We start from the raw sequence: 14,810 nt of genomic DNA, 5'->3' as shown, positions 1-14,810 counted from the left end.
TTATGTATTTCTAATTTCATTAATCATATTCACCAACTCTTGTATTTGGCAGTAGAGAGTCAGTTTAAAACTCATCATTTTCAAGAAAGCACATTTCCAAATTATGTTTTATTAAAAATATTTCACCTTTCTTTGCAGGATGTTTACCCAGCTTGATTCAGGAACATTTGACACACACACACACACACACACACACACATATATGTGCGTACATACATATATAGTATACATATATGTATACATACGTGTATACAAGTGTCTATACATGTATGTGTACATATATGTATGTATACACATGTATGTGTGTATATGCACTTATATATGTATGTATATATCACATATATTTATATATGTATGTATATATACACATATACATAGCATAGCATGCTGTTCTCTTTGCAGCTTTGAGCTGCTGGCAAGCTCACTGATAAATTTAATAGTATTAAATAGTGTTAAAATGAAGTGTTACCTCCATTTCTGGGCATCCTGCCCATTCATACTGTCAACAGTGTCCAACAAAGTCATAGAAACTTGACTTCAGATTCAAGCTAAGTATTAAAATGAAAATGGGTATAATAATTCATTCTAGTTGTGTTTGAATTCTTCCTTTTGCACACTGGTATAACAATAATGAGATATTCTACAATTCTTATTTTTAAAAGAGTTTTATTTGTTAATCATTTTACTGCATGTTTGCTGGTGATAGTGATGGGTGAGCCTTTTGAATATCTTCAATCTCCAAAGTAGGGGATTCTCACAATTGAAAAATCAACAAAATCCTTTAAGATATTAATATATATGTAAGAGCAAAAGGAATATAGTTAAACTACATATAGGCAAATATGGAGTTATTAAACAATAATTTAATAATGTTTAATAGTATTATTTGTGTTTATTGTTTTTAATCACTTCATATTTGCCTATATGTTTATCAACATCATTGTTCTTTTTTTTGCATCTTTAGTCTTGCAGGTACGATAATTTTTATTTTCTCAAATGTTGCAGTATGAATGCTATTCTATGACCTATATTTCATTGCAGTAATTTTGTTTTTATTTGATTTAATCTACTATTAAGCTCATCCATTGCTTTCTTAATTTTATTTATTCAGATTTTTATTTGTGAATGCTCCATTAGTCACATTTTATATAGTTTATTGTTCCATGACAAAGTTGACAATTTTGAACATAGTACATATGGTTAGTTTAAAACCTGTGTGTTCACTGAGCTCTGTGGGGTCTCAGCATAGCAGCCACTCAAGCATGTGTGGAGACCTAGACGCTTTAGATACTCTGGCTTTCCAGTCCTCCCAGCAAAAGTAACTGAAACTCTGGCAAAGTGGGAGGTTAGACACCCATACATATCCCAAGGAGAGGAGCTGAATCCAGGGTGTGAAGTAGCGACAGTCTGCAGACCCCCCTTCTACAACACCTGACAGGAAAGGACCCACTGGCTTGGAATTCTAGCCAGCAAATGGTAGCAATGTTGCACCTACCTTGGACGGAACTCCTGGGTGGAGGGGCCGGCTGCCATCTCTGCTGTTTGGGTGACTTAGCCAATCCAGCCTTTGGGCTTTGAAGAGTCCAAACTGACCAGAGGCAGAGGGATCCCCCAGCACAATAAAACTGCTGTATCAAAAACAAAACAAAACAAAACAAAAAACCCTGTGTCTTACAACTATAATACTATAATACCTGGGATCCCTGAGTGTCTATTTTTATTGCTTATTGTTCCTTTTCATTTGCATTAATCTTGACCAATAGTGGTGTTAATTTTCTCCATAAAATATTTGTTTCTTTGCTGGTGACTTCAGTATACACTAGCTCTATCATATCCATTACTTATGAGGAAACTAAGGAACAGAAAAGTCAAGTAACTTTTATAATGTCATGCAATAAGTGGAAGAGCCATGTTTTGAGCAGTGGTAGTCTATTTCTTGCCCAGTGGAATGTATTTTCTTCTGTATGAACTTCCTATCTACCAAAGTGGGTAACTGCCATTCAAAACGGCCTCGGATACTTTTTTTTTTTTTTCCATTATTTGTGGATACTTTTTATTTGTCAATCTAAGCAAGTGATACATCTGTTACTCTCATCGCTAACAATTAGACAATGTGGTGTGAGATATTGAATAAATTATAGACAGCAAGAATAGTGGTAGTTTTTAACTTCATTAAAAGTCAGTATGCATCACAACCTTGTGCAATATTACTAGGAATTAGAGATTGCAGTATCTTATTTAAAGAACAGAAGAATATATATTATCTGTGGGCTTTATCTTTAAAATGAAAATCCCCGCTTATTAAGCCGATGTGCAGGATGTGCCCTTCTAAGCATTAAAATACAAATACTGAGAAAATGTGTGTACATTATTTTTGTATATACATGTGTGATAAACATTTGAAATCTGTCTTGGAAACTATTATAGACCTTATTATCTCCAATTTATATCGTGCAAAATTGAGCTCTGTGAGTTTAGGTAGCTTGCCACACTCACTCAGCTAGTAGGTGATGGGTTTAAATTCAATCTGTATTCTATTTCTCAAGATCCAATCTATTCATAATCTAATACTTCAGATTTGACAGTTACAGCATTAGATAATTATGTGTGTTTAAATGAGATACTGGAAATCTATGATAATATTTAACAAATCTTTTTTTGACCAACAAATGGTAGCCTGGTGAAGTGTATTATGGACTTTCTTACTTAGTTGATTTTAATAGAGTTTTATTTAGTTATTGAATTGAACATTTTTTTCCCCATAGTATAACATTTTGAGACTGTTTTTAATTTAAAGTATTTTTCTCATAGGGATGTATATAAAATGCGACTCTACTCATCAACCTCGCCACCTCAAAAGTTTTCCAGACAGAATGACTTTTCCAAATTTAATAAGACTATTTATGATGTGCTGCTCCATTTGAGTGGAAAAATGCCACCTGGAATTAATTCAAGTCAATCTTTACCCGTAGATAACCATGAAAAAAGGGTAATTCAACTTCATTTGCAACATTCTTCACTTCTGGACTTTCTCAGGTAAGTGCCTGGATGTGCTCGTATAAGCCTGTAACTCTGGCTTGGATAGTTAGATAAATGAGCAGATAGATAGAATTTGATATTATTTTTCTTCTTAACCAAATATATATGTATATAAATATACACACACACACATATATATGTGTATGGTAAAGTATATATATCTCACACATTTTGAAAAATATGTAATTCTTAATAGCCAATAAGCATTTTATGATATATTGGATTTTTAATCTAAGGCAATCATTCTTATACTTTATCATGCATCAAAATCACTGACAGGGCCTGTTAAAACAACAGTTTACTGACCCTTACCCACTGAGTTTTTCAAAGTTAATTTTCATTTATAACAAGTTTCAAGGTGATGCTATTTCTGATACATTACCTCATTTTGAAAATCCTGGTCTACAGCAAATATATAAATCCATTTAGCTAAAAAGGGATGAAACCAACAAGCTTTATTTCTTAGACTATGATTAGTATCATCTCAATGTATGGGTACTGTAGACTTTTAGTCTGCATATGTAAAGTCTTTTAATATTAAAGTAGTCGGCAGGCGAAAGGAATTTTAAATGGTTGATGTAAAATATAGGAAAAATAATTGTCATCATAGTATCTGTGTTCCTCTGCAAAAATTAAATGGAAAGTCACCAAGAAATGGAAAAACAATGTACATTTACATTCTGAGAAGAATACTGGTGAATTTACATTGTTTCTTTAGCCTGCACTTGCAACATCCTTGTACACTGAAACATCCCACATCCATAGGCAGTAATTTATTTAGCATTGAGTTGAACATGTTATTACTCCCTCTTCCATGCTCCTATACAATTAAAATGGCATCTATTACTTGTAATTATGTAATATGGTTAATATATTTTTAGATATATTATTGTGATTTTCTCTTTTGCTTCTTTGTTTACGGAATCTGCTCCATAGTTGCTCAGAGATGTTCATCTGTCCTAGAGGGAATAGAGATGGAGGGCAAGAAGAATACTCTTATAGCAGGAATACAAATTAAAGATTTGACATTCAGTTTTTTGTTTCCAAATCAGGATTTTTGAGTCCCTAGTGATACTATGTATTAAAACGTTGACATGTTACTTAACAAAATATTTTCTTTCATTTCTCAGGTTCTCAATATCATGGTAATAAGGCAAAATTGGCTTGGTTCCTTGTGGATTATAAGGTAGCTAGAGGTTTCTAAATCACTTAAGGTGACTGAATCAAGATCCAGGCAGCTTGTCATGGCGGTTTCTGTGTTGGGATGTTAGAGGGACCCGACTGGAGACACAGAAGAGTGTCAGTTGGCTGGTCCTGATGCCGCAATAGGAATGACAAATATATGAGGACTAGGGAGTGGCTGAGTCAGTTATAGGAGATGTCTTGGGTCCTTGACGGGCCTAAGGGCAGAGACAGAAGATCCCTGTCTCAGACATCAGCAGCATATGCCCACATGACACAGACATTTCAGGTGGAGAGGAGGCACAGCAAAAAAAGGACAAGTATCCAGAAATGCAGTCACCAACCTTCATGTACAAATATAGGAGTCCCTCTCCCTATCTCATGTAAGCCCAAATCCAGCATAGATTATCCTAGTTCTGAGAGTTCTTACACAATTTGAGGAAGCCTTCTATATAAAATATCAAATGAAAAATATAAATATTAGATGCACGGCTTTAGAAGGTAATCATGAAAGTAAAAAAACCTGCAGTTAAAACGGTATTTATTTCACAATGAGTCTACCTTTTCTCAGGTGCCATCTGGCATGGATAGGCAGGGGTGAAATTTTGACTGTTAATCACAAATAACAGAATTTCTGTAAAGAGATTCTTTGGGTAGAAGACCTAAAGATACATGGAGATGCAATTTTGCATTTTCTCTGTATCCTTCTCCACTCAATCTAGGTGGGAGAATGAGAACGGTTGTATCAGTTAAGGAAATAACACAGCAATGTGGAATTTTGTAAATCACTTTCAACTCCACTGACTTATCCCTGAGTCAGTGAATCCCACAAATCTGTGAGCATCTTAAGGGCAGAAACTGCATCTCATTCATCTGGAATTTCTAACACCCAGGATCACTGGGAGCTTGGAATGAGGCCAGTGTTCATTAAATATTTATTTTTTTAACATTTTTTTTCACAGAGATTTACCTTTTGAATTTGTGTGGTATAAGGAATAAGACGTGGAAATTGCTTCGCAGGACATTTATATAAGAATGAAGAAAATGCTGTGAAATATAAAAAGTGGTAAAAGAAAGGGTGAAAAAATTGCATTCCAGGAAGGAGAGTGTAACAAATGAGAGGGTCAAGTTGGAGCAAACAACGTAAATTTTTTTTCTCAGAGTTCTGGAGGCTAGAAGTCCAAGATCAAGGTATTGTCAGGGTTGGTTTCTTCTGGGGCTTCTGTTTGCTGGCAGATAACCTCTTCTTGCTGTGTCCTCACATAGTTTTTCCTCTGTGTACCCATGTCCCTGGTGTCTTTCTGTGTATTCAAATTTCATCTTCTTGTAAAGACACAAGCCAAACTGGATTTGGTACCACTCTAATTACATCATTTTACATTAGTTATCTTTTTAAAGACCCTAACTCCAAATACAGTCACATTCTGAGGTACTGAAATTTAGAGTTTCAACATATGAACTTTGTGGAGGGGTATAATTTAGACCATAGCAATACCATATGTATTATATTATGGAGAAATATTATGTAATTGGATGTTATATTTTATAATAAATTTTGTGTGGATATATTTGCAGTAATATATTTCTTGTCATTTGTGTCTGGTATGGACTGAATTGTGCTCTATCCCAAATTCATATGTTGAAATCCTAACCCCCAATGTCATTTTATTTGGAGATAAGGCCTTTAAGGATGTTATTAAGGTTAAATGTAGGGCCCTAATCCAATAGGATGGATGTCCTTTAAAGAAGAGGAAGAGATGCCAGATCTCTCTCTCTCTCTCTCTCTCTCTCTCTCTCTCTCTCTCTCTCTCTCAGCATAGAGAAAATGTTATGTGAGTACACAGTGGGCAGATGGTCATCTACAAGCCAGAAAAAGAGGCCTCACCTAAAACCAATTTTTTGGCACCTTGATCTTGAACTTACAGCATCCAGAATGGTGAAAGAACAAATGTCTTGTTTAAGCCACTTATCCTGTGGTATTTTCTTATGGCAGCTTGAGCTTACCAATATCATATCTAACATCTTTTGATACAATTTCACTTGTTTATAATTGTTATCATTTTTATGATGTAATTAATTTTCATTGAAAATAATAGTTTTTTAAAAAATTTATAATTTGTGTAGTATAAAACTAAAACAGAAGCAGAATATCAACATCTTCTGCCCTACATTGTAACTAAAAAGTAGACCATCACAAGAATAAAAAACTATTATAATTCTTATTTTTAAATTCCATTGAGTTTTTTAAATAAATAGTTAATTCACCAAAATAAATACACGTAGAAAAAGCAACTCATATCCCCTTGTACGTAAATTTAGTTCCACTTTTGATTTTCACTTTTATCCTTAAAAATTTTATATCCTGGGCTGGATGTGGTGGCTCACACATGTAATCCCAGCACTTTGGGAGGCCGAGGCGAGTGGATCACCTGAGGTCAGGAAGTTGAGACCAGCCTGGCCAACATGGTGAAACCCCGTCTGTACTAAAAATACAAAAAATTATCTGAGCCCTGTGGTGGGCACCTGTAATCCCAACTACTCGAGAGGCTGAGGCAGGAGAATCACTTGAACCCAGAAGGCGGAGGTTGCAGTGAGCCAAGATCACACCACTATACTCCAGCCTGGGCAACAAGAGTGAAACTCCATCTCAAAAAATAAAAAAAAAAGAAAATGAAAATTAAAAATGTTATATCCTTCTCACTTATGCATAACCATTATGGTATCTTATTTAATGGAATTGCATCTAAGAATGAAAATATTTCAAAGAAACAATCCAGTAAGTAATACTGGAAGGGTGCACTGAACTGGGTTGAAGGAACATGGCTTTTGAATCATGCAGATATAGGCTTATATTCCAACTCTTCTGTACGCCTTTGACCTTGCACAAGTTACTTCACCTGTTTTAGCTCTAAGTTCAATATGTAAAATTAAGGGTGATAATTCCAAAACTAACTTGGTTGTTAGAAGAATTACATCAGGAAAATAACTAACGGATGCTAGGCTTAATATTGGAGTGGCAGAATAATCTGTACAACAAACCCCCATGATACAAGTTTACCTATATAACAAACCTGCATACGTGCTACTGAACTTAAAATTTAAATAAAAAAAGAATTAGAAATAACATAATGTGAATCATATGACATATAGTAGATTGTTATTGTTATTGTTGTTAAATGAAATGAATTACGGTCTAAGGCTTTCACATGCTTAGATATTTCCTTAAACTATTCCAATATAGTAACCACTAGTGACATACTGAAACTGATTCTTATGATATCACTATCACCAAAATGGAATATTTATTTTAAAAATTCATTTTATGAGTAATAAATGTCTGGTTGACATAAAAATGTCAGAAAGCCAGTATTTATCAATTATATCCTCACATTTATTAGATAGAATGGAAACTTCATTTAAATTTTAATGAGTATAATAGAAAGCACATAGCTTTTAATTTTACCACTTCCTACTTTTGGTCCTCAATAATTGATTCAATAAGGTAAGTGCTCTAATTCAATAAGTCCGAAACCTGAATGCATTTTTTTCAGAAAATTAGTTTTACTCTTAAAATATAATAAATATTAACTGTGAACAAAAGAAGGAGGCTTACATAATTAAGTCAATCCTGATTGTATGTATATTATGGAAATCAAACAACATTGTGACAGCATTGTTAAACTCTATGGTACTTGCAATCGTTGTGTTATTATTGTAGAATTCTTTTTGGCACAGCTCCCAGTAGTGTTGACATTAACATGGGTCATTTCTGTTGTGACATTTTATGATGTGAGGATGCAGGTATGGAAGAATAATTTCGGCATTAAAGCCACACCATTCAGATTTATTTGCTCTTTATCTGCAAATACATGCCTATCAGGATATGTTGACTGTAATAAAATTACTTAACATTTAGAAAGTGACAGTAAAATTGGGTCATTAATTCAAGAAATGTGCATATGTTTCATCATGGAAATATATGTATTAAAATACAAAATAATCATAAATGTTATCACCTTCCCCATGTAAATTTGATAATACAGTAGGTAAGAACTTTTGTACACGTGAAATATCTACTCTGCAATAAATGAGCAACTTATTTTTAGGGATTAAGCTAGAATTTTTTAAGAAACAAATTTTTGGAGATTAAATTTAGCATTTAGTAACTAATTGCATCTAATTATGTTTTGATCCACCCAACGTGAACTTGGAAAAAATATTCAAATAAAAAACCTAGTATGTGGAAAGTTTAATCAAATCTATTAGGAAAGTCAGCTCTTTTTAAAACTACTGACAAGACATAAAATCTACTGACAAGATATAAAGGTAATTACTGTCTTATACACTGATGAATTTAGGCCTTGAGGTAGATTCAAAATGAAAAGAATAAAACAAGTCTTCATAACAGTCTCAGTCTTTAAAATGAAAAAAAAATACATTTTTTCTTGTCCTCAGTTTTACCTAGGGTTTACTCTCTGGTGGGCACTTTGGAATACTCAAATATCACGTAGGCTCCCTCCTCAAGAAACTCCCATTTTAATGGTTCCCTGATCATTTTCCTCCAGTTCTCAGTAACATTTAATAGAAGTGACCACTTACATACTGAAATTCTGTCTTGGCTTTGGGCACAAGAAAATATTCCAGTTTCTTCATATGTCTCTGAGTTGTATGTTTTGTTTTACTCTAGAGGATTTCAACTTAATGGAGACAACATCTCATTGCATTTCTACATAGGCTGTAGGTTGGCTAATCTTGCTGAGGAGTGGTGTTACATAAAATAAGATCTTATTTAAATCTATACCAATTTGACTATAATGAAGATTCACAGAAGTAATGTGCATGAGGACAGGACTTGTGTGAAAATCGAAAAGAAAGGATTATGTTTTATTTCTCAACAAAGGAACTTTATGTAGACAGTATGATTTCTTCTACTAACTTAGACTGACCCAGGGCCCTGTCAAACTTAACTCTAGAACTGTGGACACTGCTTCCACCCAAGAAGAGTTCCCTTCCTCATTTCTATTTTCTCAGTCATCTCTGCACCATCTTCAAGGTTTGAGTTTTCAGAATCATCTCAGGCCTCCATTTTCCTTTTTCTTTTTCCAACTTCTCTGTAATCACAGGACTGCGAATTTTGAGGATATTTGTAGAATTGAGAACTAGAAGTAGGATTCTTTCCCATTAAATGTTTATTGGTGAGTGGTGTTCTAGGTTCACTAACTGAGTTAGACCTAAATATCTGAATCTCCATTAGGAAACATTTGCCACAAAGGTACTAGATTTCTACGTAGTGGCTCTAATGGTGATGGATATTCATATGAAGAGTTTGGATAAAATTATTTCAATGAATTTGACAATGAAAAAAGTATATATATAAACATAAATGTGGTAAATTATATGCATAAAAATATGTACATGCATAGGCTTTAAAATGTGTTAAATGATATAAATAAATATTTGCTGCTTCAAATATGCTACCACAAGAATACGTAATCAGAGTCTACAATTTGTGGATATTCTCTTTAGAATAAATAGATAATGAATTACCTTATACAAGCTTTCTATATTTAGGCATTTGTGGTTATGGGCACTCAATAAATGTTGGATGACTAGTGATCTCTCTGTTAGATGTTTTATTGTATTCAAACATTTCCAGATATTTTATTCAATTTTATAATATTATAACAATAATAAAATGATTACTGCATTGACTACAAATCCAATTCATGAAACTCTGTATGTTTTGTTACCATGTAGGAATTGATGTGGCTGATAATAGGTCTAAGTAAGTTCTTTCTCATTTATCAAGTTCTCTAAAGAAAACATCATAGGCACATTTTAGACTTAAGGGAGGTTTTAAAAATTAACTGTATAACTTTTATTTATTTTTTTACTTTTTATTTTAAATTTTGTGGGTACATAGTGGGTGCATGAGATATTTTGATACAGGCATGCAATGCGTAATAATCTCATCATGGAAGATAGGGTATTAATCCCCTTATCCTTTATGTTACAAATTATCTATGTATACTATCATTATTTTAAAATGAAAAATTAAATTATTACTGACTAGAGTCACTCTATTGTGCTATCCACTACTACACCTTATTCATTAATTATAATGGTTTTTCATATCCATTAGTTATCCCCACTTCCCCCTCACTCCCTGACTACCCTTCTCAGCCTCTGGTAACTATCCTTCTATTCTCTCTCTCCATGTCTTCAATTGTTTTGATTTTTAGGTCCCACAAATAATTGAGAACATCTGACTTTGGTCTTTCTGTGCTTGGCTTATTTTACTTAATATAATTGCCTCCAGGTCAATACATGTTGTTGCAAATGACTGAATCTTTTTCTTTTTGATGGCTGAAGAGTACTCCATTATGTATATGTATGACATTTTCTTTATCTAATCATCTGTTGATGGACATATGGTGGCTTCCAAATCTTGGCTATTGTGAACAAACCTGCACAAATGTGGGAGTGAAGATATCTCTTCAAAATATTGATTTCCTTTCTTTTGGCTATATACCCAGTAGGAGGATTACTGGATTTTGAGGTAGCTCTGTTTTTAGTTTTCTGACGGAACTCCAAACTTTTCTCTAGCGTGGTTGTACTAATTTACATTCCCACCACAGTGTACAAAGGTTCCCTTTTCTCTATATCCTCACCAGCATTTGTTACTGCCTGTCTTTTGGATAAATGCCATTTTAACTGGGATGAGATGACATCTCTTTATACTTTTGATTTGCATTCATCTGATGATCAATGATGTTAAGTATATTTTCATGTGGCCATTTGCCATTTGTATGTTTTCTTTTGATAAATGCTTATTCAAATATTTTGCCCATTAAAAAATGAAGTGAGATAAATAGAAAAATACAAAAATGAAAAAACAAAACAAAAAATTGTGTGAGTTGATTGAAGGCAAAAAAAGAAACAAAATAAATATACAAAATTTAAAAAGAAACAAATATTATGCCCATTTTTAAATTGGATTTTTAGATCTTTTTCTATGGAGTTGTTTGAGCTCCTTATATATTCTGGTTATTAACCCTTTACAGATGGGTAGTATGCAAATATTTTGTCCCATTTGGGATTTGTCTATTCTCTTTGTTGATTGTTTCCTTTACTGTGCAGAAGCCATGTATTCATTCATGCTTTAATTGCCTGTTCTTGTGGGATATTACTCAAGAAATCTTTGCCCAGACCTATGTCATGCAGAGTTTCCTTGAAGTTTTCTTGTAGTAGTTTCATAGTTTGAGGATATAGCTTTAAGCCTTTATTATATTTTGATTTTATTTTTGTATATGGTGGGAGACAGATGTCTAGTTTCTTTCTTCTGCATATGGATATGCAGTTTTCCCAGTAACATTTATTGACAATACTGTCCTTTCCCCAGTGTATGTTCCTGGCACCTTTGTCGAAAATGAGTTCATTGTAGGTGATTTTGGTTTCTGTATTCTGTTCCACTGGTCAATGCATATGTTTTTAGACCAGTAACTACTGTTTTGGTTACTATGGCTCTGTAGTATAATTTGAAATCAGGTAAAGTGATTCCTCCATTTTTTTTTTTTTTTTTCTTAAGATAGCTTTGGCTATTCTGGGTCTTTTGTGGTTCCATATAAATGTAAGGATTTTGTTTCTCTTTCTGTGTGGAATGTCATTTGTATTTTGACAGAAATTGCATTGAATCTGTAAATTGCTTTGGGTAGAATAGACATCTTAATAATACTGATAATTCCAATTCATGAACATGGAATAGCTCTCCATTTTTTGGTGTCCTCTTCAACTTCTTTCATCAGTGATTTATAGTTTTCTTTATAGAGATCTTTAACTCCTTTGGTTAATTCCTTGGTGCTTAATTTTATTTGTGGCTGTTGTAAATGGGGCTCCTTTTTAAAAAATTTTCTTGTTTCAGTTTTTACATTGTTGGCATATAGAAATGCTATTGAATTTTGTATGTTGATTTTGTACCCTGCAACTTTACTGAATTTGTTTATTATTTCTAATAGGTTTTTTTTTGTGGAGTCTTTAGGTTTTCTAAATATAAGATCGTATCATTTGCAAACAAGGGTAATTTGACATTTTTTATTCTAATTTGTATGCTCATTATTTTTTATCTTGTCTAATTGCTCTAGCTAGGACTTCCTGTACTATGTTCAATGACATTGATGAAAGTGGGCATCCTTGTTGTGTTGCAGATTTTACAGGAAAGGCTTTCAGTTTTTCCCCATTCAGTGTGATACTAGCTGTGGGTCTGTCATATATGGATTTTATTCTTTTGAGGTATATTCCTTCCATATCCAGTTTTTTGAGAGTATTTTATCTTAAAGGAATGTTGAATTTTATCAAATACTTTTTCAGTATTGGCTGAATTTATCATATGGTTTTTGTCCTTTATTCTGTTGATGATGTGTTCTACTTGATTGATTGTATTACATACATTGCATACATTAAACCATTCTTGCCTCACAGGGATAAATCTCACCTGGTAATGATTAATGATCTTTTTACTGTATTGCTGAATTTGGTTTGCCAATATTTTGTTGAGGATTTCTGCATCAATATTCATCAGGGATATTGGACTGTAGCATTCCTTTTTTATATTTCTTTGGTTTTGGCATTAGGGTAATACTGGCCCCATAAAACGATTTTGGAAGCATTCCCCCCTCCTCTATTTTATAAAATAGTTTGAGTAGGGTTGGTATTAGTTCTTCTTTAAATGTTTGGTAGAATTCAGCAGTAAAGCCATTTGGTCCTGGGCTTTTCTTTATTGGGTGACTCTTTATTACAGCTGTGATCTTCTTATTTGTTATTGGTCTGTTCAGGTTTTGGATTTCTTCCTGATACAGTCTTGGTCAGTTGTATGTGTCTAGGACTTTGTCCATTTCTTCTAGATTTTCCAATTTATTGGTGATAGTAGCTACTTGTGATCATTTGAATTTCTGCAGTATCAATTGTAATGCCTTCTTTATCATCTCTGATTTTATTTATTGTATCTTCTTTCTTTTTATCTTAGTCTAGCTAAAGGTTTGTCAACTTTGTTTATCTTGTCAAAAAAGCAACCTTTGTTTTATTGATTTATTTATTTCAATTTCATGTACTTCTGCTCTGATGTTGATCATTTATTTTCTTCTATTAATTTGGGATTTGGTTTGCTCTTGCTTTTCTCTTTCCTTAAGATGGAACATTAAGTCGTTAATGTGAAGATTTTCTTCTTTTTGAAGTACGTACTTATAGCTATAAACTTCCCTCTTAGTACTGCTTTTGGTATACTTGATAGGTTTTGATATATTGTGTTTCCAGTATCATTTATCTCAAGAATTTTTCAATTTCCTTCTTAATTTATTCATTGACCCACTGGTCATTCAGGAGCACATTTTTAAGTTTTCATGTATTTGTGTAGTTTCCAAATACCTCTTCTTATTTATTTCTTGTTTTATTCCATTGCAGTCAGAATATGCTTGATGTAATTTTAAATTTTGAATGTTTTAAGACTTGTTTTGTGACATAACATGTGGTCTGTGCTTGAGAATGATCCATGTGCTGAGGAAAACAATAGGTATTCCACAGCCATTAGATGAAAATTTTGTTAATATCTATTAGATCCATTAGGTCTATAGTGCAGATGAAATCTGCTGTTTCTTCATTTTCTGTCTGGAATATGTGTCAAATGTTGGCAGTGGGGCTGAACTCTCCAGCTATTACTATCTTTTGGTCTGTCTCACTCTTTACTTCTAATAATATTTTCTTTATATATCTGGGTGTTACAGTGTTTGGTGCAAATATATTTACAATTGTTATATCCTCTTGCTTAATTGACCCTTTTATCATTATATAGTGACTTTCTTTGTCTCTTCTTATAGTTTTTGTATTGAAATCTAGTTTTTTTTTTTTTTTATACTAGTATAGCTACTCCTGCTTTTTTTAAAATTTCCATTGGCATGGGATATCTTTTTCCATTCGTTTATGTTCAGTCTGTGTGCATCTTTATAGGTGAAGTGTGTTTCTTGTAGGCAATAGATCATGGGACCTTTTTTCATCCATTCAACCACTCTATATAGTTTGATTTAATAGTTTAGTCCATTTACATTCAATGCTATTATTGATAAGTAAGGATTTACTTCTGCCTTTTTAAAATTTCTTTTCTCATTGTCTTCTTTCTTTTCTTCCTGTTTAACTTTAATGAGGTGATTTTCTCTGGTAATGTGATTTTGTTTCTTGCTTTTTATTTTTTGTGTATCCATCATGTTTTGTGGTTTGTGGTTACCATGACGCTTGCAAATAGTATCTTATAACCCATTATTTTAAGCTGATAACAAATTAACACAGTTTTCATAAACAAGCAAACAAAAAAGAAACAAGTGAAAAGAAAACTAATAAAAACTCTACACCTTAACTTCATCCCCTCACTTTTCAACTTTTGTTGTTTCTATTTCTGTCTTATTGTACTGTCTATGGCTTTGTAGTTATTATTTTTGATTGGTCGATTATTTGGTCTTTTTATTTAAGATAAGAGTAGTTTACACACCACAGTTACAGTGTTGTAATAATCTGTGGGTTTTTTTGTGTACTTACTATTTCCT

At 32.9% G+C, this 14,810-nt stretch overlaps 1 protein-coding gene across 3 annotated transcripts in view; it reads left to right on the top strand.

Annotated features, from left to right (window-relative positions):
• The window catches only part of LOC105499042 (cilia and flagella associated protein 47), a 469,827-nt gene that overhangs the window by 172,739 nt on the left and 282,278 nt on the right, over window positions 1-14,810 (top strand). For all 3 annotated transcript variants that reach the window (XM_011771441.2, XM_011771442.2, XM_011771440.2), the window contains exon 30: window positions 2,812-3,036. In XM_011771441.2, the coding sequence (XP_011769743.2) occupies window positions 2,812-3,036 (225 nt within the window). The remainder of the gene's footprint in view (window positions 1-2,811; window positions 3,037-14,810) is intronic.

The sequence above is a fragment of the Macaca nemestrina genome, chromosome X (assembly GCF_043159975.1).
Source record: "Macaca nemestrina isolate mMacNem1 chromosome X, mMacNem.hap1, whole genome shotgun sequence".
Classification (NCBI taxonomy): Eukaryota; Metazoa; Chordata; class Mammalia; order Primates; family Cercopithecidae; genus Macaca; species Macaca nemestrina.
The sequence above is the reverse complement of the archived record's forward strand: the minus strand, read 5'-3'. Positions and strand labels throughout refer to the sequence as shown.